The 23,862-nt window shown below is 42.5% G+C and overlaps 1 protein-coding gene across 1 annotated transcript in view; it reads right to left on the bottom strand.

The window, feature by feature from the left end:
- Positions 1 to 1,949: 1,949 nt before the first annotated feature.
- The window catches only part of arhgap18 (Rho GTPase activating protein 18), a 41,432-nt gene continuing 19,519 nt past the window's right edge, over positions 1,950 to 23,862 (bottom strand). Inside the window, exons 2-18 of the mRNA XM_084081733.1 lie at positions 22,750 to 22,993; positions 22,095 to 22,233; positions 18,343 to 18,425; positions 17,702 to 17,848; positions 16,391 to 16,448; positions 13,937 to 14,052; positions 12,103 to 12,174; positions 11,905 to 11,998; positions 11,278 to 11,369; positions 10,370 to 10,447; positions 9,800 to 9,959; positions 9,104 to 9,186; positions 7,964 to 8,170; positions 7,087 to 7,221; positions 6,630 to 6,751; positions 5,823 to 5,878; positions 1,950 to 5,207 (exon numbers count right to left, since the gene is read on the bottom strand). Of these exons, the coding sequence (XP_083937859.1) occupies positions 5,116 to 5,207; positions 5,823 to 5,878; positions 6,630 to 6,751; positions 7,087 to 7,221; positions 7,964 to 8,170; positions 9,104 to 9,186; positions 9,800 to 9,959; positions 10,370 to 10,447; positions 11,278 to 11,369; positions 11,905 to 11,998; positions 12,103 to 12,174; positions 13,937 to 14,052; positions 16,391 to 16,448; positions 17,702 to 17,848; positions 18,343 to 18,425; positions 22,095 to 22,233; positions 22,750 to 22,993 (1,978 nt within the window). The 3' untranslated portion in view covers positions 1,950 to 5,115. The remainder of the gene's footprint in view (positions 5,208 to 5,822; positions 5,879 to 6,629; positions 6,752 to 7,086; positions 7,222 to 7,963; positions 8,171 to 9,103; positions 9,187 to 9,799; positions 9,960 to 10,369; positions 10,448 to 11,277; positions 11,370 to 11,904; positions 11,999 to 12,102; positions 12,175 to 13,936; positions 14,053 to 16,390; positions 16,449 to 17,701; positions 17,849 to 18,342; positions 18,426 to 22,094; positions 22,234 to 22,749; positions 22,994 to 23,862) is intronic.

The following is a 23,862-nucleotide window of genomic DNA, read 5'->3' as shown; positions in this document are numbered from 1 at the left end:
CAGTGGTTCTCAAAGTGGGGTCCGGGAACCCCCAGGGGTCCTTGAGGGGGTCAATTGAGTCCCCTACCGGAGACATCAAATTATTGGCTTAGGAATGCGACAAAAACAAAAAAACGTCATAAATTCAAGGCCTCGTGTTTTCGGGTGAACTAACACAAAATATATTTTTTTGGGTGAACTACTGTACGTGTGAGGACATAATCATTTGTCAAGATTCCAACCCCATGCCAGTTCAATTACTAACATCGATGGACAACATGGATAGATAAAATAGATTAGATTATTTTTTTTCTTCAGTTTTTACATTTCTATTTTTCAAATGAAACTGGCACAATAATCCTATGTATTGAGAGTTCATTCTTTTTATGATTTATTTTTCCTCTCCTTTCAAATTGGTCCCCCGGGCGCCCCCTGGTGGTTGCGGTGCCAACTTTGAAAGCCACAGCACTACCTTGTACGGTCAGAGAGTCTCTGCTCTGACTGTCTTACATATTAGATGTTTTTGTTGGCTATTCAACAATAGCAGATCTACAAGCTCACAGCGCGTCACTTCGAGCCGCGCTGCGAGCTTGTACATCTGCTATTTTTGAACTTTTTAAAAAAAAATCCAGAAAGTGTGAGAACGACTGGTTTAGAAGGCATTTGTAGAATCGGCCTCAGGTCTTAATGAGTTAAAATCAGATTTGGGCAATTGGTTCAGTAAGCGTTATCAGAGTACTTGGAGGCTAGAAGCCAGTCTATGTCCAGCCCAAAAGTACTATGAACACACACACACACACACACACACACACACACACACACACACACACACACACACACGGATACTCGAAACATTTCTAATGTGTGTTCCTAAGGATTAAGGAACAAGGGGCACATGCAATGCCTCTCTAATGTGACGTGTTGCAAGCTTGTAGATTCGGCCATTTTCGCGGCCAGACCATTAACTCGATAGCCTCACAATTGCAGCTTACAGTAATAAATGGCATTGCATATAGTGTACAATAATAAAGTTGCTGTACATGAATTCTGACATTCAATAATCCCATGTTTATTTACAGGCAGTTCTAGTGGTCATTTCATAAGCAGTAATAAGGGCAGGCAAAGATTATTCTTTTTTTTTTGGGGGGGGGAACTTATTCACAGTCATGACAATACAGTACATACAGTAGCAATGAGTGACAACAGTCAGCAAAAAGAAAAAAACCTTGAAATGCAGTTTGGTGTACAAAGAGCTCTATAATAGGCATCCTCCTGTTTTCGCGACACCAAATATCCTCGCCGAAACTAGCCGATCTACAAGCGCGTTAGCTTGTAGATCGGCTATTTTCGCCAAATGTTTGGTCCAGAATGAGGACGCTAGGGTTCCAGTGGTGTAAGTCCATAAGCCTCCACAGGAATAGAAGATGTGATTGAACGTGATGCATTTATGGTACAAATCGTCTGTCAGGTGGAAAAACCTCATATGTGTCCAAGACGGTTACTTTTCAGGATTCAAATTCAAAAGTAGCAAAAAGTAGCAGATCTACTTGTGCATCTGCTGCTTTTTATGTGACGCTGTAGTATGATCAAGTAGGGTATTACATTTACGAAAAAATATGGAGATAAGAGGTTTCTGCCCGACAGCAACGATAGCTGATCATCTATAATAATCTATCGCATCTTTTTGTCCGATTCCAGTTTCGGTGACGCAGAGATCTTCCTTTTTTAACAAAAACATCCTCAGCTGCTACATAAGAAAACCTTTGGTCGGTATCTACTGTATACCAGGGGTCTTCAACAGGGGGTAGGGGACCCCTAGGGGGTCCTCAGAGTTACTACAGGGGGTCTGCCAAATCTTTGTGTGGCGGGGACCATTAGCTGAAAATAGCAGATCTACAAGCACACGACGCATCGCGCTGCGAGGCGTTGTGAGCTTGTAGATCTGCTATTTTCTGAGAGTCGGTGCAGAGGGAAAAAGAGCAGACCAAGTACAGCGCCAACGGTCAACTTGACTAAATATTGAGGGTTTAAAGGTTAACCATCGTAAAATAAACATCAACATGAATCCAATTATCTATGAAATGTATGAAAAAAGTTTAATCTGCAACATAATTTTACACAGTACTTAGTGGGGGGATCCCTGCTTCATCTCTCTCTCAGCTAGGGGGTCCTTGGCCTGAAAACGTTGAAGACCCCTTCTGTATACGCATCAATATTTAAAAAAAGGAAAACTTTGGATGTACAGTACAAACACTTCTAGAGCTTATTTATAAATGAAGACCCTTCAGTCACGTGTCATCGTACATGTCTCAGAGAGTATACAGACTACACAGTTTAACACATAAATCGCAAGTGCAATTACTCCACATATTCTGTGCAAGCTTGCAAAATGGCTGCCAAGACTTTGCACTTTTGCAAAACAAAAAAAATAAAGTTGTAGAAGAAATGTATATTCCGTTAAGAGATTTCACAGGAGCCAACAAGACATCCTGTGAATAGTGGTTATGCAGTTGTTCACATTATGGTATGGGCTATTTGAACGTGTTTAAATTGTGTGAAATGCTGCATTTACATGTACATAAACCAACTAAAACATTAAGAGCTGGTTAGCATGGAATTATTCCATCCTTTGCCGGCTCCAACTTAATACAATATATAATATATATATATTGAAAAAATGATGATAGGGACACCAGATGTAAAGTGGTTCAACTGGCACAATAATCGTATTAATTGAATTGAAATTAAACATGTACTGTGTATATATTTTTTAGTGATTTGTTTTTTTTACACCCCCCGCCCACTTTAAAAACTAGTGGTCTGACAGGTGCAAACAGAGGACTCCTCTACCAAGTGATCTTTGGTTGAATTGCACAACTCTCCTCTGGCAGTGTTTTTCTTAATCATATCATTTTGATCCTTAAACGTTTCTATAAATAAAAAGGTGCAACTCAGTCCTGGTTTCTTGACTTGCGCTTTAGTCCTAATTAATGCTTCGGCAGAAAAGTGTCTTTACCGTTTAGTGTTTTAGTAAATTCCTGTGATGATCCACTTTTTTTTGGAGTACAAGTATTTCTATAAGGCTTCAAATTCTGCTGTTCATTATGGAATGTTCCGCGAATACATTTTCAGGATCCTTCACTGGTTTTAAACTTCAAAGTTCTCAAGGCCAACACTCCTCCAAAAAAATCTCTATTCCATATAATCTCTATTGTTCAATCATTGCCATGAGGCGCAAAGACATCAACACAGCCTTCAAGTCCTCCTCCTTTTTTCCCTCCACAGTCGACACTTATCTCTTCACAGAATGAACGCCTATACTATGATGCCATGCCCAGGATAGGGACGCTGGGGTTCATGTGGTTAAAACTATGTGTCGAAAGAGGCAAACTCGAAATGCCTTTGCCTCTGGTTGCTGTGAAAGCTATTAGCACTGCCACACTTTGGTTACTGTCCACAGATGCAGAAAAGGGTTGAGATTCATTCAGTCCGTCTCCATTTACGGCATAAACATGAACTGCATCCTCCACTAGAGCAGAAAAGTCAGAGGCATTTCATAATTTGACCATTAATAGTATGCATATACATATCGCAAACAGGATTTAGAGGTTCATAAGTGCACCTTTTCTTTTAAACACCCGGTAAGACACCATTTTGACATTTGTACTGCCCGAGCGATTCCAGAAGGGACTCATATTGAAGCACGTCTCGGCCTCGGCTGAAGACTGTAAGCCAGTGATTCTCAAAGTGGGGTCCAGCGACCCCCAGGGGTCATTGAGGGGGTTCCAGGGGGTCCCCAAGCAAAAGTAGTTAATATAGCGTCACAATAATTTTAACCACTTTAACCATATTTTATACTTTGGCTATTCAAAACTAGCAGGTCTACAAGCTCACAGCGTTGCGAGCTTGTAGATCTGCTATTTTTGAAAAAATCATTAGAAATAAAAGAAAATAAGTGAATCATTTTGCTTTTTTTTTAACACAAATCTTCTCATCTGGGGGTCCCTGTGGCACAAAATATTTTTGAGATGGGGGAGGGGGGGCAAATACATATCAATTTGGGGGTCCCTGACATGAAAAAGTTTAAGAACCACTGACGGAATACACCGAGGCCTCGGCTGAAGACTGTAGGCTACAAATTAAACTGTCTAAAGACTTCCTGAACCAGGGTGAAGGGCGCTGTACCGTAGGACTATTTGTCAATAATGATGTAGTGGAGTGTTGTGTCCAGCCGGGGGCGCAGTGTAGCAGCAGCACCAGGATTGACATCACTGTGCATGACTGACAGCTAGGCAGTGGCTCAGGAGCTAGAAACGTCCGCTTGGGAATTCAGAAGGTTCCACGTTCCGATCCCGGGCTCCGCCTGTGTCCTTGAGCAAGACACTGAACCCCTAACTGCCCCCGATGGGGCAGGTTTAGTGTGCCTTGCATGGTTTCCTCTGCCATCGATTGTAAAGCACATCGTAAAGCGCTTATTTTTGTTTTTAATCCAGCCTCTCTTCTGTTCTATTCCCACCAGCGTCAATAAATATCAGACTACTAGGCGGACTTCAAAATAAAACTTGCATCGATTAATACTAGGGGAAACATGTAGTATAACTGTATGATTAGTCAACACAGGTTTTACTTTGACTTCAACCTACTTGGAAGTCCACAAAGTCTCTCTCTCTCTCTCTCTCTCTCTCTTAATGATGGTTGGCAAACAGCTTTTAGGTCCATTACCAAAATGTTTTAAGGGACACTCTTTTTATTTGTATATTTGAAATATTAATTTTAATAATAGAAAAAAGTACAAATTAAAAAATAAAAAGTTCTCCCAAGTCATTTAGGGTTGTGTCCAGGGACGTGCTGGCCCCTGGAAATGTGGGACAATTCCAGAAAGGCCTCTCCATTCCAGGCCAACCAGGCCGGCTGTTTTTTTTTAAACGGCCGAAATTAAGTGAAAAAAACTAAATTAAGTTTTAAAAAAAATCGCACAGGCCTCTCTATCTGAGATTCCCAGGCTGAATTAGGGGCCCAGCACGTCCCTGGTTGTGTCAGTCAGTTTGTACAAGTGGGTGGGCCCAGGCCGGTTAGATACATAGCACGGCACCTGTGGGTGCAGTGAGCAGGCGTCCGGCAGCAGAGGAGACGAGCTCATCTCTGGACCACTTTGATGACCCACTCTGCTGTGGGGTTGAGCTGCAGGAGGTCCTTCATGAACGTCTCCTCATCCAGACATCTCTCCTCTGAGGAAAAAGACAAGAGGTAGAGAAAGAGAAAGAGAGAAAAGTTATCGTGGGGGAAAGCTTTATGTTCTGTGAAAGCTTTCTCCACAATACTGATGCTGGGGTTTAACCCTTTCAAACCGTCAATTGGGTATGGCATTGGTATTGGCTCCAGAGGAAAGAAAATGTTTTTTTTTTTTAAAGTGTATAAAGAAATCATGAATAGTAGCCTCATGCAGGTGTAAGACCATTGTGTTTGTATTGTGTTATAGGTATAATGCATAGTTTTCTATGCATTTCGGGGGTTTTGACCCCCCAAAACATAGGTGTCCCTTATTTTAATCTCTGGGAGTTGCCAACCCTAACCTTGCCATACAGTACCTTAGCTTTTGATGAACTGACACCACTGGCTTTAAGTGGTACCGAACATGCAGCTTGGCAAAAGCGAATTGATCCCAGTGTTATGACGGAGGACAATTTCCACGATACATTAAAATCTCTGCGATACTACTATTGTGAGCGTTTTTTTTAAATCACGATAAACGATAAAACCAGTTATCGTCCCATCCTACTGGAGGATGGGACGATTTACAAAAAAAAAACGTTTGCCGTTTAGTAGAGGAAAGCGACACTCACTGATGTTTCCACCGATCTCAAAGAGGCAAAGCTCTTCTCTCTTCACCAGCACTGAACTGAAGGGCAGAGAGAAACACATTAAAAGCTTTACAGAGACATTATTGTACATTATACAAATATGACAAAACTAATGGTGTGGAAAAAACACAGTATGTATGTGATACATGTCATTCAGTTAGAAATATACAGTATAAGTGGGAGTGCATATTCCTGAATGAAATTACATCCTGATGGTAATCATTGTTAGAGTTTGTTCAGTAACAGGGGTCTCCCCGTCTCTTTATTAAACAGAAAATACATGATCAGGTTGGGATACCAAATATCCAATCAGGAAAGAGAACCCCACAAAGATATATATTTTTTGTTTAACCACTTCCACTTTTCACTTGTTTATCCTGTATGAATTCTCTCTCCCAATGGGATACAATTGATACCCCAACCTGAACATGTATGTTCTTTTCACTGAGGCAGAGGTTCTCAAAGTGGGGTCCGGGGTCCTCTAGGGGGTTCCAGCAAAATGATAGATAGGAACCAAATGGACCGTTACATGTATGTAACTCTGAGAGTGTACACATGTAACCAAATGGACCCGTATGTGTACACTCTCAGAGTTATGAGGGTCCGTGGCCGGATGCATCCCAAACTGGGGGGGGGGGGGGGGGTCCTTGAAATTGAAAAAGTATGGGAACTAAAAGACTAAGATTTTGATATAGACTAAGACAAAAAACGAAGACTAAAACTAAATGGTGTGTTATTCAAAAGACTAAATCAGAATTTGCTGTCAAAATTAACACTGGTATGCCGCACCTGTCCTGACTGATGAAGCGAGCGAGGACGTCAGCGGCCTGCAGCTCAGCAGTCAGCTGAACAGCCATGGACACTTTACTGAACTGGGGAGCCTGGACGCGGATGAAGCCCTGGGAACTCTCCTTCATTTAAAAAAAGCAAAGCGGGAGAGAAAGAGAGAAGGGTTTAATTAAAAGTAGCTCCATTTGTATTGTACGTATTACTGTGACTAAATGGATTAAAGACAAATTAAATCTCATGACTGAAAATGTTTGTATGATGATGTACCAATTCCTAATGTATGATTTGTGAAACAGTGTGAAAATGTCTAATAGCAAGAAAACGTGAGCAAAAAAACAAAACAATGAAGAACGTCACAGGTTCTGGAAAATGTCAGGTTATGGAAGTTTGTGGGTTACACTTCGTAAAATATTAGAATTTTACAATGTGCAGCAATATAATGCATGTCAATTGTTACCTCATATAGTGGTTTCTCCACTGGTTTGTCAGTGGTTATCTTCTTCAGTAGTTTCCGTACAGCTCTCTCTCTATGCTGCTTCTTCTGACTCTCCATGTTGTGTTGTCTGACCTGAGTCAGAATGAACTTGGGGATCTAGATGAGAGCGAGAGTGAAATTTAACACAAACTGTACTTCAGGGGAAATGTCTTATTAGTAGTACTATTCACATTTGTCCGCGGAGAAAAGAGCCAGAAGAACAAGTCTTATTGGTCATTCGACCACGACTACAGATTGGGTGGCCATTGGCATCATTGTACAGCTTCATGGTTGCTGACGCAAAGGACTGATCCAGTCTGTCTGTCTTCTGTGTTGAGAGTGAGATGGGTCAGCCCTGATAGCCACCAGCTGCCACCACCTCCACACGATCTGTAGCCAATCTGCAAGCTACAAACTCTATAGTTTACAAGCCCACCTCCACATGATCAATCCCTAAAACACCTTGGCCTTTAGTAAACGGTCCAAAGCAGTTAACAAGGTAAACACAGGTGTATACATCAAATGCATAGAGAAAATTATCTAGGATCCCAAGAACCTATCAGTCTAAACAGTATAATATAAAAAATAAATAATCTGTACATTGAAACTATACAAACTGTAGGATGCCAGGTCAACACATGAACCTGGCATCCATCTAAATAACGTGCTATCTAAATTACATTTTAACCTTTGCATAAGCCTGCAAGGCTGTTAAGGCTATGGCAAGTGCTACGGGCTAAGGTGGAGTCTGAAGAGGTGTCCTAGACTCTTCTCCTTGATCCTGACCCTGGAATAAACTCACTGTTGCAGTATCTGAAATCTGACTCAAATTGTAACCATGTATACATTGAGTCCTTACCGTCCAGAGCAGGTTCTGGTATCTGATCAGCAGCCTGACGATGTTGGCCGTGCTGGTCGCCATGGAGAACTCCTGCTGCTCGGTGACTTTGGACCGGAAGCCTTTGAACATGAAGATGTTGGGCGCCATGACAACAGCGACATTGTTGAGCGTCATCTTATTCTGGGCCTGGTGGTCGATCACCCGCTCGACGAACTCCACCAGCGCCTGCACATGGAGAAGAGCAATGCACAGCTTTGATTAAAATGCAGCCTGGCATCAATATATGGTTGCTGTTGGGCAGAAACCAGCTATCTCCATTTTCTACTTAAAAAAGAAATATAGTATATAAATCAGTGCTATATATATATATAAATCAGTTCTATAACACCCTTTACGTCTGTGTGTGGGTTTTACAAATATTGAACCAATGAAAAGTATTAAAAAGGGCTTCTGACTAAACCTCCCAACTCCATTGGATACTCAAAAGTGTCGGTCAAACCACCTAACATAAGGACACATTCAAGTATCTGACAATGTATAAAGTATTTTTTCTTTCACTTCCTGATATTTCCTAATATTCTGGACATTGCTGGTTTCTGCCCGACAGCAGAGTTATAGCAGATTGATTGATTGATTGAGCACTTTTAATTTTTTTTTTAATTAACTTTTAAAAAATTAATTAAAAAGGATAAAAACACAAGAAAGGCGGAAGGCTCGTGTCCTTTGGGGGAAGGGAGGCAGGGAGTAACAACAGAACTAAATACAAAAACATAAAAAGAAAGAGACAAAAAACAAGAAAACTAAAAGGTAATTTCACGTTAAAGACAAACAAAAGCAAGAAACATTTATTCTCTCCGTCTTCAAAAAAATAAAATTCGAAATGAAGTCATATTATGGACAATCATCTTTTTAATGAGAATTAAAACATTTAAAAGGAACTGATCAACTTAGGGTTCGAAGGTAAACCATTCTACTGGACTGCTGCCGAGTATTGGATTAAAGGGACAGATAATCTCATCTGATGCATGGTTAGTGTTTCATTAGCATTCATAACACTGAACAGTATTCTGTGTCCGTGAAATATGTCACTGGGATAAAAAATTGTTAATGTGAAAATGACATCCCTTACTTATGTGCGGAGCATGCGTGAGTGCGTACCTTCAGAGTATTCCGATTCACCTCTGGTAAAAGCAGGACAAGCAGATTCAAGGCCTGGAGCTGTTGTTTCTTCGTGGGGAATTCTGGGACCACACACACACACACACACACACACACACACACACACACACACACACACACACACACACACACACACACACACACACACACACAAACACACAAACACACACACACACACACACACACACACACACACACACACACAAAATAAGTAGGACAATGGCTTGTTAAGAGTTTTAATTATTGGGGGAAAAAATCTTTGAATGCCCTCCTCATCCCTACCCATAACCACAACAAAAACATGCCTAAACCTTAATTTATAAACTAAAATGTATTAATTATCTAAATGTAGTAAAGTTCACCAAGACATTATCAGACCAAGAACACTTTTATTACAAACCCCTGATGCTAACACTGCACCATGAGGCACAAAAATATATTTGGCATTTAAAATGAAGAGCTGGTTCAGTATAGGTCATGTGCCTGCAATGGTATACAGCAGTATAAGTTAGTACGTTGGTAGGGTAAGCAGGTGGGTGAGTGGGTAGGCAGGTAGGTAGACAGGCAGGTAAGCAGGTAGGTATGTAGACACTAGTATAGTTTGGTACGTAGGCAGGACAGTAGTAAAGGTTGATAGTAGAGTAGGTTGACTGTAGATAATCACACTCTACTTACTGTTGACAGCAATGAAGGCATTGAGATATTCCACAGTCAGCAGTGAATGAGGCAACTCTCTGATGAACAGCTTCAGAAGGCTAGCGGCGTCGTGCTGTTTAAGCTGCTGCCACGCAAACATGCCGTCGTAGAAAGATGACTCCAGCTCCTGGCACACCGACTGGATATAAGGGACAAAAGAACAAACGCGCCCATTTCTTCCTCAGCCTAGTGGGAATGTGCGTGCAACATTTCACGGAAATTGCATGCCGTGTTCATGTTTTGAGGCGTTTTGTTCAAACCGGACCAATCCTGCAAACTTTGGAAGCCAATGTTAGCCGATCAGAATGGAACATGAAATATCGGACACATCTGTCTTGATCACATGTACCGATTTGCATGATTTTTGGATGGACGGAGGGACAAAACATACTCTCTCTCCATGCCTTTCGGCCTGGCGGAGACAAAAATGGCAATCTACAAGCTCAGTCACTCAGTGCCGCGCCATGAGCTTGTAGATGTGCTATTTTTTGAATAGCCAACGCTAAAATCTAAAACGACACAGATGCTACTGTTGTAGATGTTACTGACCTTGACTCTGGTGGACGCTCCAGGGATCCGTAGCAACCCCTCTGTGTCTAAGCCCTCCTGCTCTATGTGACTGATCAGCTAGACAGAGGAAAACAGAGAAACGCTGAATGATCGATGATAGAAAGATTTACAAAAATCTTCATGAGAGACTTTGACTGACTCATACATCACAAGACACAACGTCACACAATTCATTCTACACACGCTATCAAATCATTGAGTGTTCAGTTAACTCTGAGAGTGTACAGTACACGGCACAATTGTCCACTCTTCTGAGTAACAAATGGATAAATTAACATCAACACACAGATAAAATTGACTGTGTAGGACAGGTGGTCCGTTTTATAATACTGATTGTGATTTTTTTTTTATCAGCCAATATTTCTCAACATACTGTATTTATCAATTTTCTTTTTCATTTTATTTTATAAAAATGTCCCCAATGGTTTTCAGGCTCAAGCTTTCATAAATCAACTTCAATCTGGAGTAACTTCAAATTTAATCTGGAGTAAACGGTTGGCGTAATGTTGATACATAATCTGGAATAAACAATTCCTATAATGTTGATGATGTTATAATATTTTGATGGCGCTGCTTCGTCGCATTCTTGTATTCGGCCAGCAAATAGAGGGATGATGTGATTGGCCGGTTCACTCACTCTCTGCAGTATGAATAGATGTGATTGGCTGGTGTACTCAATCAGTGCAGTATGTATGAATGGTTGTGATTGGCCCGTTTACTCACTCTCTGTAGTATGAATGGTTGTGATTGGCCCGTTTACTCACTCTCTGTAATATGAATGGTTGTGATTGGCCCGTTTACTCACTCTCTGTAATATGAATGGTTGTGATTGGCCCGTTTACTCACTCTCTGTAATATGAATGGTTGTGATTGGCCCGTTTACTCACTCTCTGTAGTATGAATGGCACCTTGGTTCCAGTAGCCCGTCTCTGGTCCTGGTCCAATAATGTGGCGAGTGGAACGCCAAACAGACCACTCTCTACATACACACACACACACACACACACACACACACACAAAATAGCTTCATACACTACTGTTGATGAAGCATGCTCGCTACATGAACCACATCATGGTGATATTAACCCATTAAGATTCTTTTTTAAAACTAGCAGATGTACAAGCTCGCAGCGCTGCACAAAGTGACACGCTGTAAGCTTGTATATCTGCTATTTTCGAATAACAAACACAAAAATCTAAAATGACACAGATGCTTTCCCGGTTTTAATGGGATCAATTATTAAGGACTGTCGTAACTCTCCATTTCAACCGATCTGCCCGTTAAGAGTTCATTTGGTTACATTTGCACACACTCCGAGTTAAAAATGCATACATTAACGAGAACATTTACTGTGTGCACAGGTAAAGTAAGGTATTAGACTTAGAGAGACTGCGTGTGTGTGTGTGTGTGTGTGTGTGTGTGTGTGTGTGTGTGTGTGTGTGTGTGTGTGTGTGTGTGTGTGTGTGTGTGTGTGTGTGTGTGTGTGTGTGTGTGTCTGTCTGTCTGTCTGTACCTTTAGTTTTGACTTTGACGGCTTTGTGAGGTTTGAAGTCGATCCCAGCCGTGTCAAACAGAGCCGTCATCTCTACAAGCACCAGTCTGCGTACCTAACAGACGCCATGAAATAAGACAGAAATATGTTTAAATAGTGCTATGGTTTTATGGAAACATGTTTTTTTTTTAAAGTTATGTTCAGTAAAAAAAATATTACCTTTTTCATATCCAGAGGAGACAGATCCCCTATTCTGGTCTGACCCGTTTTATCCCGGAGCAACTTAAAGTTCTTGACAGACATGGTGAGAGAGAGACAGAGAGAAAGTGAGAGAACGTCTTTTAGTACAATCTATAAATAACCCATTGCAAATGCTTTACTCATTCATTAAAGCAAATATAAAATCTCATGACAGTTTTGTCAGGCCAATCTCTGATTCGTGAAACAGCATGAAAGGAGCCAACCCACACCAGAGTTTCATAAACAATTGGGCGCAAAGTGTACTTTTACAATACTTTAAATACTCTTCAATCTTAAAATAACAAACAACCGAAAATAGCCGAGCTTGTAGATCGACTATTTTCTTTGTATGGAATCCAAATCAAATAGCGACTGAGAACTTGAATCCATGTTTACTGTCAGTTAATGAACCGTGGATTTGATTGAATTCTAAGTGAAATGAGTCCAGCCTTTTTCTAGTCAACGCAATAAAATTAAGCACCACTGTAGGCCACCTAGAGTACCACCTTCAACCACCGGAGGTCACTAGAGGGTTAGCATTGGAGCAACATCATAGAGTCTTCCCTTCAAAACTTCTCTTCTGGGGGTCCCTGGCACAAAGCATTTCCAGATGGGGGCCGGTCTGCTGTCGCATACTTGCAATTTGCGTTAAGTCTAACTGTGTGTTTAATGATTGAACTAATTGAACCAAAACACTTCCTAATTTTGGGGACAGCACAGTGAAAAGAGAGCGGGTTTGTTTTGAACGGCTGCATTTCTCCTATGTACAAAATAAATGCTAATAAATGTCAGCTGACAGCTGAACAGATAGACGGTAAACATTTTGAGTTAAATAAATACACTACAATTAACAGAAGCATTCCTTACAGACAAATTCATACAGAGGACTATGATCTGGCCAATTAGATCATCTGTCATTTTAAGTGCAACCAATCAGAACCTGCTACAGGGGGCTCTCACTTCCTGTTAAAGATCTATGCTGACGTAATGAGGTAAATGGTCCGTTCTTTCTGTTGTGTTTATTTGATGAATAAATACATATAACAGCATTTCGCACCTCGCTAACGAAACCTGCCGAGTGTCACAGCGTGAATGAACAGGAATGACCGACCTGGTTGGATGCATATCAATGCTCCACTATGTGACCTGCTAAGTAGCCTGTAGGTGTCAGATGTTCTGTCTGAAGCAGTCAAAAGAGTTGGATAACAGTGGCTGATGGATTCATGAACCAATTCAATTACAGAGGTGACTGCAAGGTAAATGTTTCCCCATTATGCAAGTAAATAGAATAACATTTGATATACAGTATATTATGGGTTAATAAATAGGCCTACATATTAAAGAGGTTATTTCAATCGCCGATGTAGCGCTCCACTAGCTAAAAAATCCACAGCGCATCCCTGTGTATATCAGTTATCTTTTGCCGAGCAACACTGTCGTACCACAGAGTATACATCAGGCTTCCGTCTACTGCCCTCTGTCAATGATAAACCCAAAGCCTGCAAGACAATTAATAAGTTATCGATGCATTGTCTAATTTCCAAACACTGACGTTATATTATCCCTCACAAACAAGAGCTCCACCTGCAAGGTGAAGGTTTACGAGGCGGCTTTTCAAAAAGGCCTTTGCTTATGTTTGCATGCACACACACAAACACCAGAGCGGGGTGTGTGTGTGTGTGTGTGTGTGTGTGTGTGTGTGTGTGTGTGTGTGTGTGTGTGTGTGTGTGTGTGTGTGTGTGTGTGTGTGTGTGTGTGTGTGTGTGTGTGTGTGTGTGTGTGTGTGTGTGTGTTATTAATGTGCATGTCTCACCGGTAGTTTGTCATCAGGTGATTGTGGACTGTCGGGTTTTAATCTTTGATGGTGATCTCTGTAGTTGAGTGCCTGCTCTGAAAATGACACTTCCACGTTCAACTCTGTCTCTTTTTCTAGGTACACAAACGCACACACACACACACACACACACATACAAACACAAGTCAAGGGTCCACCCTCTGGGGTTGTGTAACTGACACACATGTCTTAAGTGGAAGTGGGACAAATCATACACAGACATGCGTTAACGACATACCGGGAGACACAGTTACAGGTGCTAAAGTGCAGAGGTTTTCGTCTCTGTCGGGTGGAAAGGAAACCTCATATGTCCTAAACTATTACTTTTCAGGATTCAGAAATAACAAAAGTAGCAGATCTACAAGCTCGAAACGCGGCGCGAAGATCTGCTACTTTTCATCCTTGTGTGCGACGCTGTACAGTGTTGATTTCGTCGACTAAAACTATGACGAAAAATGTTCGTCGACTACCTTTTTTCACTGACGAAAACAGAATAAAAACGAAATAAAAACTAAGCTACGATGACTAAAACTTAATATATTGACGATTTCGTCAGCAAATAAAAACTAGATGAAAATGTTAGTGAGGGACTAATCTGAGTTCCCAGAAGTTTTCGCCAGCTCTGGCAAGGAACTTCTGGGCCACAGCCCTGGTATTTGTGGGCGGGATGTACGTCACGCTCTGAATCTGAGCGGACACGCCTCTTACCGGTCTGAGAGCTGTGCAACTCGTCTAAAAAGTCCGACGAGAGGCAAACAGCAGTACACAACAATGGCGGCCGAAATTTCTCAAGGGGAAATTGCTTCCCGTCGATCCTATTTAGATGCATCACCCACTGCATGTGGATCCCGCCCCCTTTTCTTCATTGGCTGTTGATTTGAATCACAACGCAGTGGCCGCACCCCTGCTGTCCAAGCTCCGACGCTAACCCTCCCAGACTAGTGAGGGACTAGTGGAGAAGAGATCCAGTAGAACTAAAAGACAAGTCATTTTATGTTTGGTTGCGCTAAAGTTTTGCGCTCTGAAAATAGCAATCTACAAGCGCACAACGCGTCGCAGCGCGACGCGTTGTGAGCTTGTAGATCTGCTATTTTCAGCATGCAACCAAGTGTAAAATCAAGGCACCGCCAATGTAGATTTAGTCGACTAAAGTCTTATGATATTTAGTCGACTAAAACTAGACAAAAACCAAAACATTTCAGATGACTAAAATATGACTAAAACTAAATCAAAATTTGCTGTTAAAATCAACACTGCGTTGTAATATGATCAAGTAGGGCGTTCATTTACGAAAAAAACACAACAGGTTAGAATATGGAGATAAGAGGTTTCTGCCCGACATCAACGTTTTAAAAAAGAAAGAGGAACAGAAAGAGAGAAGTTTTAGTGTCCACCATATAGATTGTCTACCTTCTATAAATCTGCATTTATCTTCTCTAAATACGTGCACCGAGGCAGAAGTTCATGCCTTCTGCAAATCTGACACTGATGACGCAAATACGATCTAATAAATGACAAAACGCGGATGTCGGGTTGAAAGTGGTTAAATATGTTTTTCTTGGGGTATATAATTGGCCTCTTTATTGGGAAATAAACGCACACAAACTACTGATGTAGTAATTTAAAAGATCATTCATAATTGCTTGTATAGTTGTACTGTTATGTGCAGCGATAACAATGTGTGGTTGTTACATGATCCTTAGTCTCATGACACACCAGTGGGTCTTCAACAGGGGGTCCGGGACCCATATGGGGGGTCATCAGAGTTACTACTGGGGGCCGCCAAATCTTTGTGTGATAGGATCATTTATTTTTTACATCAACCACTTGAATCCTACCATCCATATTCTGAGGAGAACTTCAGCCAAAAACAGCAGAGCTTGTAGATCGGCTAATTTCGGCCAAAGAGGTTTGGTGTATGGGGGGGAAAAGAGCAGACTAAGTACAGAGTGAAAGGGCAAGTTTACTAAGTATTGGCGGTGGAAGTGGTTAAATGTCTCAAAATTCACATTAACATGAATCCAACCTAACACTGATGATAGTGCTGTCAAACAAGTCTATGAAGCTATCTATGAAATCTATTGAAAAGTAGTGGGGGGTCCCTGCTTCATCTCTCTCAGCTAAGGGGTCCTTGGCCTGAAAAATGTTGAAGACCCCTGGTCTAGATGATAATCATATGCACCTCCTCATGCTTGTGGTATTGACAATTTTGACCAAATTGACAAAAACATGTTCTGCAGATTCTTTATTATATTTAGTAGTATTACGTTTTGTATGTATGCATGTACACAATATCGTTTCAGCAAGGTTTAGTTATTAGTGTAGTTTTAATTAACCTGTGTGTGTGTGTGTGTGTGTGTGTGTGTGTGTGTGTGTGTGTGTGTGTGTGTGTGTGTGTGTGTGTGTGTGTGTGTGTGTGTGTGTCAGACATACCAGCTGTATTTACATCTGTTTTGCCGTTCTCAGTTCTCTCTTTGTTAGGCTCCTCCACCTGCAGCACAACACACATGTACACATTAACACACACACACACACACACACACACACACACACACACACACACACACACACACACACACACACACACACACACACACACACACACACACACACACACACACACACACACACACACACACACACACACGTACCCTTAACCCAGCTGAGTGCCTTTATTACACTGTGCTATCACCTCATTTTCATAGTGAGAAACTCTGCTGATTACATTCAGTTACACAGTAACTCAGAGAGAATACAGTAGTTTGGAGAGGTTTATTGTCGGTATCAGCCGAGAACGCGGGAGCCTATCTCCGTTATAATGCGCTAGACCCTCCGGGACATGGATTTCTGAGGTGGAGCGCCACACCTACCACCAGCTCCCTGTACGTACCGCACGACTTGCCACACCCAAGCAGTGCTACTCATGCGCTGAGTTTGACCTATGACCTTGCTTGTGGTCCAAAGGCGAGAGCTCTACCGACTGAGTTACCCGGACACAACAGATGAACCAGTAAATTAACAATAAGGAGGATTTGTAATAATATTAACCGTTTTACAATTACAATTCATGCATTTAGCTGATGGTCTTATCCAGAGTGACTTACAAGCACAAGCTAAACTTAAGCAGAGTAAGAATGAACTGTAATCAATAAACAACAAGGTAAATAGCCACATACTGTAAGTAGAGTGCCTCAAATAAACTAGCATACCAGGTAAACAACGAACCTAGCATCTGTCTAAACAATATGCTATCAAAATAACATTCTGCACATTTGTGGTCAATATTTGTGCTACATATCAACCGTATCATAGACAGAAGAAGATACAGTACTACACTAACTATTCAACAATACAATGTTTTTAAAAGACACCCAGAAATGCATGTGGATGTGAGTACTTCCTCTGGATTGTGTATATTGTTTATGACACAGGATGAGATCATGCTTTATCGTTCTGCATGCTGGCGCAGAAAATCGCTTTGCATCCAATACAGCTTCCCATACTTCACAATAAAAATCACACAAAAAAAACTGCAGTATAGAACTTATATATTATTGCATGGTCTGAACTCTGAATGCAAAATGTTTTCTAAAAACGTACAGACCAATCCATGTGCATGTACAAAATCTGTCTGTGTGTGTGTGTGTGTGTGTGTGTGTGTGTGTGTGTGTGTGTGTGTGTGTGTGTGTGTGTGTGTGTGTGTGTGTGTGTGTGTGTGTGTGTGTGTGTGTGTGTGGCCCTGACCTTTTCGGGTCTGAATATGTCCCTGACGTCGGGGGCGTGCTGTCGGTTCCGTCGTCTCAGTGTCTGCTGCAGTGATGTCACACGCCGCTCTACGGCGGCCGCCTGCGTTCGGGTCAGAGTGGACAGGAACACGGCGCTGTCCTCTTCCTGTCAGTCAGCAGATTGAATTAGATTATTAATGAATAATGAATCCCTATTTTGGGCATGTCATAGGCCAGGGGTCTTCAACAGGGGGTCCGGGACCCCTAGGGGCTCCGCAGAGTTAATACAGGGGGGGCCACCAAATCTTTGTGTGATATGATTTTATTTTAACGTTAACCAGTTGAACCATAGCATCCCCTTTCTGAGGAGAACTTTAGCCAAAAATAGCAGATCTACAAGCTCACAGAGGCGTGAGCTTGTAGTGAGCTTGTCGATCGGCTATTTTTGGCAAAGCGGTATTAGGTGTAGAGGGAAAAAAGAGCAGACCAAGTAAACAAAAAAAGTTGAATCTGAAACACAATTGTATACAATATAGAGGGGGTCCCTGCTTCATCTCTCTCTCAGCTAGGGGGTCCTTGGCCTGAAAAACGTTGAAGACCCCTGTCATAGGCGAAACATACAAAATAAATAAAAGGTTTTATGTTTGATGTGCGTCTCACCTGATCCTGGTCGACTCCCAGCGAATCATCAAACAGCCTGGCTAGACCCGCCTCTGTTAGCCACGCCTCCTCCTGCTCTCCATCTGAAGAAAGAATCAAAGAGAAGGATGAGAGACATTTGTCTTCATTTAGTTCTTTTCAACACCAGCACCATTTTGCCTCCCTAAATAAATTGACCTAAATGTTTACTAGGAGGGACCCAAAATGGTGCCAGGGGCCGCTGTCCCCCCCAGGTGCCTGCTCACAGGGCTCCCTGACCCGTATTGACTGTATATTTGCACAAATGTGTCCTAAGCGTTTAACCCATCCTAAGTATCAGGAGCAGTGGGCACTACGGGGGCAGCGGGCACTACGGGGGCAGTGGGCACTACGGGGGAAGTGGGCACTACGGGGGCAGTGGGCACTACGGGGGCAGTGGGCACTACGGGGGCAGTGGGCACTACGGGGGCAGCGCCCCGGGGAGCAGTTAAGGTTTAAGTGTTTTCTCAGGGAAATTCGACACAGACCAGGGCCGGGACGTCAACCGGGGACCTTCCGTTTCCCAGACTACCCATTAGAGCTATGGCCGCCTCCCCCGCTCCTGATGCTATATATGTAACTATACGGGAGAAGGGGGGCTTCCCATCACCACTGGTCGGGGCTTTCACTCTACAAGAGTTGGGAAACCCCTTCGGTGGGGGCGTCGTCACATTCTAATACAGCCAGAAAACCCCTATTTCAGCACCGGCCCTCGTGGCGTGCCTCGCTAATCATTAGACTACCAACCCCAACCCAATTTTTGTTCGCCGATAAATTATAGTTTGGAGGCACGCCGTCTCAAGTGAACTTGAGCCACGAGAGGCACCGCCGAGCGAGCGAGTCGCCGTGCCGAACGTGGTGGAGTTCGCTTGAGCCGGCTCAACGTGTACCGCTAGGCACAGAATATCAAATTGTGTTGTGGGGAGAGCGTTTGCCACAACATGCCAATGCCACTGGCAGCGATGCCAACTGCCACTCAAAGTGACTACTGGCCAATCACAGCGCGTCTATTCCGGGACTTTCCCCAACTCAACTGATGAGCAGGTTGGTGTCTCGCATGGTTTCCATCGCCAGTGTGAGAATGGGGGATTGTAAATGCGCTTTGGAGGAAGGCGCTACATGAATGCACCGTGTACACACCGGCACACAATGCCAACGTTCTAAATGTCATGTATATCTGCTTTCACATACGCCATCTATATAAAAATGTTTATTTGTTCCATTTAAGCTGTTTTCTATCTCTTTCCCTTTGTGCTCACTCTAACTCTATCCTCTCTCTTGATGCGACAAATAAAACGGACTCCAACTACCATTTTTTACCATTTAAGGTGACAAGGGAAAGAGAAAGACATTGGAGGGGGAGAACGGAGCGGACAAGAGGAGTCTTCATCCTCTCCTAATGAGACACAGTTGACATTGCCCCAGGTGCAGGAAAGGGAAAAGGAGGGACGAGAGAAACATTTGGACGCACAGGATGTGTGTGTTTGTTCCACAGAACAATAGCTATAGTGCACGAACACCGTTAACACACCTCAACACCGTAAGAACCCTCAGTGTCGATTTAACTCTGAGAGTGAACAAATGTAACCAAATGGACCCGCAAGGGTCCATTTGGTTACATTTCTTACACTCTCAATAGTTACAAACGGATGAGCAGTATTTTTACGGCGTATAAACACTATAAAACTGCTGCGACTAACATTTACAACAGAGCTTACAATAGACCTTCCTGTCTGTCTGTCTGCCTGCATCACTCACTTCTTTATACACAGAAGGCTTTTAACGTTTGACAGTTTCAACTTAGTGGACAATCTGGACATTCTGTACCGTTTTGTGATTTAAGATTACACTATAAAATCCTGAAGTGTTTAGTTTAGTTTATTTCGATCCACATCAGCAGTTACACAAAACGTACCACACTGTAATCCAATAATTCATGTGGTTTGATCGAAAAGGCATAGGCTGAAGCGCAAAGCTTATTTATGCCTATCCTTCCTACATGTTGATTTAAGTTAGTTACATTGTTTATAAAGTTCATATTGAATGAACACTCAAAATATTTCGTAATTACATTCAAGACTACTTACATACTTACTCGAAAATATACAATATATACTACATTCATGTCTTAATTTTCATACACATATATACACCCGAATGCGTGCATATACCCATATACACACATTCTAATATACATACAGTTTTATATAAACGCCAACACTACCACATCACACCCCTCAATCCATCAATTGCATTTAAGTCTGAGAGTGTAGCCCAAACGTAACCAAAAGGGTCCATTTGGTTACATTTGTACTCACTCTCGGGAGTTTTAAAATGTTTAAAATTAACACTGAGGATTTTACGGCTTATGCATGACGTTATTCTTTAAATGATTTATTGCCGTTTAATTTGTCATAATATTATAACCACAAATTTCACAAAAGTGAACCCGTCATATTGTTGATTGTGATTATTAGGATTTATTGTGATTCTTAGGGTTATGATTCAAAATAAAAAGCGAGAGTGTGTCAACGCTCTAATAATCTGTATGATAAATGTTAAGACAGTTGTGTTCTATTAGGCAGTAAAGCAGAGAGAGTAAGGAAAAAGAGTCACATTATAATGAACATGCAATTTGATCTTTGTGCCACATTCTGTTGTGTGTCTTCTTAGTGAAATGTGATTGGTTAAGCCACCAGGGGGTGCCGTTTTGCATCCCTGTCTGACTGTAATGAGTTATCCCAGGTTAGATTTGCTGGGGGGAAACACACGCCTCTGCTTTTGATAGGTCACAACATTTTAAGCAAAGTGCCAATTGATCATCACATGATCTCTAATAGAGATTAAAGGATTATCTGTTGAGAACGTAAATAGTTACAACTTTTTAGTTGTTAAGGAAACACTTGGGGTCAGAGGCCTTGAGGCCAAATTATACTTGCTGTTGTCCATGTAGGACAACAGCAAGTATGATAGGATCATAATCATAAACAAACTGCTTCACATGAACAATGTAATAGGCTCTATGCACAGCAGCCATATTGGAAAGAAATTGGGCCTCTTCTTACTTCCTTCACAGGTGTTACCAATGATACTAATGAAGGCTCTGTTCCATTCTGGTCAGGGTGCTGATACCGTGCATGTTGGCGCACTAGTAGAAACACTCCATTTTGGTTCCCAAATGGCCCCTTATGGTGGGTGTGTAACTCAGAGTGTACAAATGGAACCAAATGGACACGTAAGGGTCCATTTGGTTCCATTTGTACACTCTTAGAGTTATGGGGGTCCTTGAAAATAAGACAACCACTATGCCACACTAAATGGAACAGAGCCTTAATTAGTATCATTGGTATCACCGGTGAAGGAAGTAAGGAAGGGGCCCAATTCATTCCCAATATGGCTGCTGTGCATAGAGCCTATATGGGATATATGTTTTACATATACACGAATAAAAGAGCGTCTGAAACGGTCCGGTGTCCCAGTCACAATGTAATTTGTTATTGTTCACCACTTTTCATCTCCCAGTTTAGTCATGCCAATTAACCCTCCCCACACACATGTCTGTGTTGCCACTGCCGTTATACCCTACCGGCTCACCTGCCAGTGAGGAGCCCCCACCGGGAGGACGCAGAGCTGGTGATGATATTGTCATCATACTACTATGGTCATAGCGGACCCTGGCGGCAACGCGAACACGGCAAGTATAATCATTTGTCCTTTTACGGTGTGTCTCCTACCTTCAGGAATCTTCTGCTGCTCCTCGTCTTGCGCCTCCCCCTCTCCGCCTCCCTCGCCCCTTCCCGCTCCTCCTCCCGAGCGATTGATGTTCTCCACCTCCTTCCAGAAGTCGTCCATCGCTAGCTCATCGAGGGAGTCCTGGACGACACAAACGCACAGAGACGCGTGTACAGACACATTCGCAAACACACATGAAGTACAGCATGATGCATAGATGCAGGAAAACATGCAATGGATGGCAGTGGATCAGGAGGCGTCAGGTTTTGATCCCCCGCGGCTCCCCCTGAGTTAGAGTCAAAAGGCCAAATTTAGACTGCAGTCACATCCCATTTATTTCTCAAATCTGATGTTTTGGCCCGATTGTTCACACTGCATTTGCAAGTGACCAGATCTGATCCGTCACAGATCTGTGTGTTCAGACTGATTTAAACAACGTCAACCCAAAGCCGCCCTGCGTCGACATATAGGCTTTCGCTACCGTGGTAACGACATAGGCGTCTACACTTTTATCTCTTTATATGTGAGTTTGTACATCTGCTATTTTTGAACATTTTTGTTTAAATCTTGAAAGTGTGAGAACTACTGATTTAGAAGGCCTTTGTAGAAATCGGGTCCTCAGGTCCAGTTGGTTAACAAATCATCCAGATTCCTAACCTGGGAGTTGCAGCGGTGATACGCAGGCCGCGACCCAGGCCTGGGGCTGCAGTTAGCGTTGAGCCTGGGGCTGGAGCCTGGCTTGGGGCTGGAGCCGCTGGGCAGAGACCTGGGGCACGGGGTGGAGACGACCGGGCGGGGAAGCGATGGTGAAGCGCCGCTGATGGTGGTGGGTCCTCCTCCGGGTCTCTCTCCATGCAGTGGGTTCTGGGTTTGCTGCACGCTGTAATGGCCCGTTTTGCGGCTGTGAGAGAAGACGGTGGACAGAAAAAACAAGGCCCAAACACGTTAAATAGGTGGGTAGACAGCCAGGCAGGCGGGAGATTCAGTGGGTTATTCTGCAAATATATGGTAAACGTCAGGTAGACAGAGAGAGAGAGAGAGATGTGGTCAGTCTGGTAGATAAACAACAGTCAGACTAAACTGTTATGACTAGCAGAGAATGAGACAGACAGGTCAACAACTAAGCCTTCAAGACAGACAGGCAGTTAAGTGTGGTTTGTACTCAGTTGTGCGCTAAAATAGCCGATCTACAAGTATCTATATCTATGAGCCGTTTCCGGCATGACACTGGCACAAAAAACAAAAAAAATCTATCGATTAGTCACCCCATGGAGACTTGAATTCATGGATGTTGTTTTGTTTTCAAGTCTCCATGGGGTGACTAATCGATAGGAAAAAAGTGTCATTTTGGGGGTGGACTATCCCTTTAAGTAAAAATCAAGCTTTAGACAGAGAGGCAGACACGACGAGTAAGTAAAACCCATCTCCTCTAACCATAGAATAGCCAGCAACATGCTGAATTCCCAGCCTGACAACTAATGAGGAAAACACTGCCGGTGAACTATGAATAGCAGCAGTTATTAGGTCGTGTGTCTCACACACACAGAGCCAACACTCTGCCTCCACTGGCCCAGCAGCACTGCACAGCCTAGCCAGGATGAGATGAAGCACAGCTGGCATGAATCAAGTCATAATTTGTGCAATTTGGCTTTAACTCATTAAGACCGGGAATGCATAAGTGTCTTTTTTCGATTTCTTTGGCTATTTAAAAATAGCAGATGTACAAGCTTGTAGATCTGCTATTTTTGAAAAATCATGAACATTTGTGCA

This window comes from Gymnoscopelus microlampas (assembly GCF_963454915.1).
Source record: "Gymnoscopelus microlampas genome assembly, chromosome: 16".
In the NCBI taxonomy this organism is placed as follows: Eukaryota; Metazoa; Chordata; class Actinopteri; order Myctophiformes; family Myctophidae; genus Gymnoscopelus; species Gymnoscopelus microlampas.
This window is presented reverse-complemented; position numbering and strand designations above follow the sequence as displayed.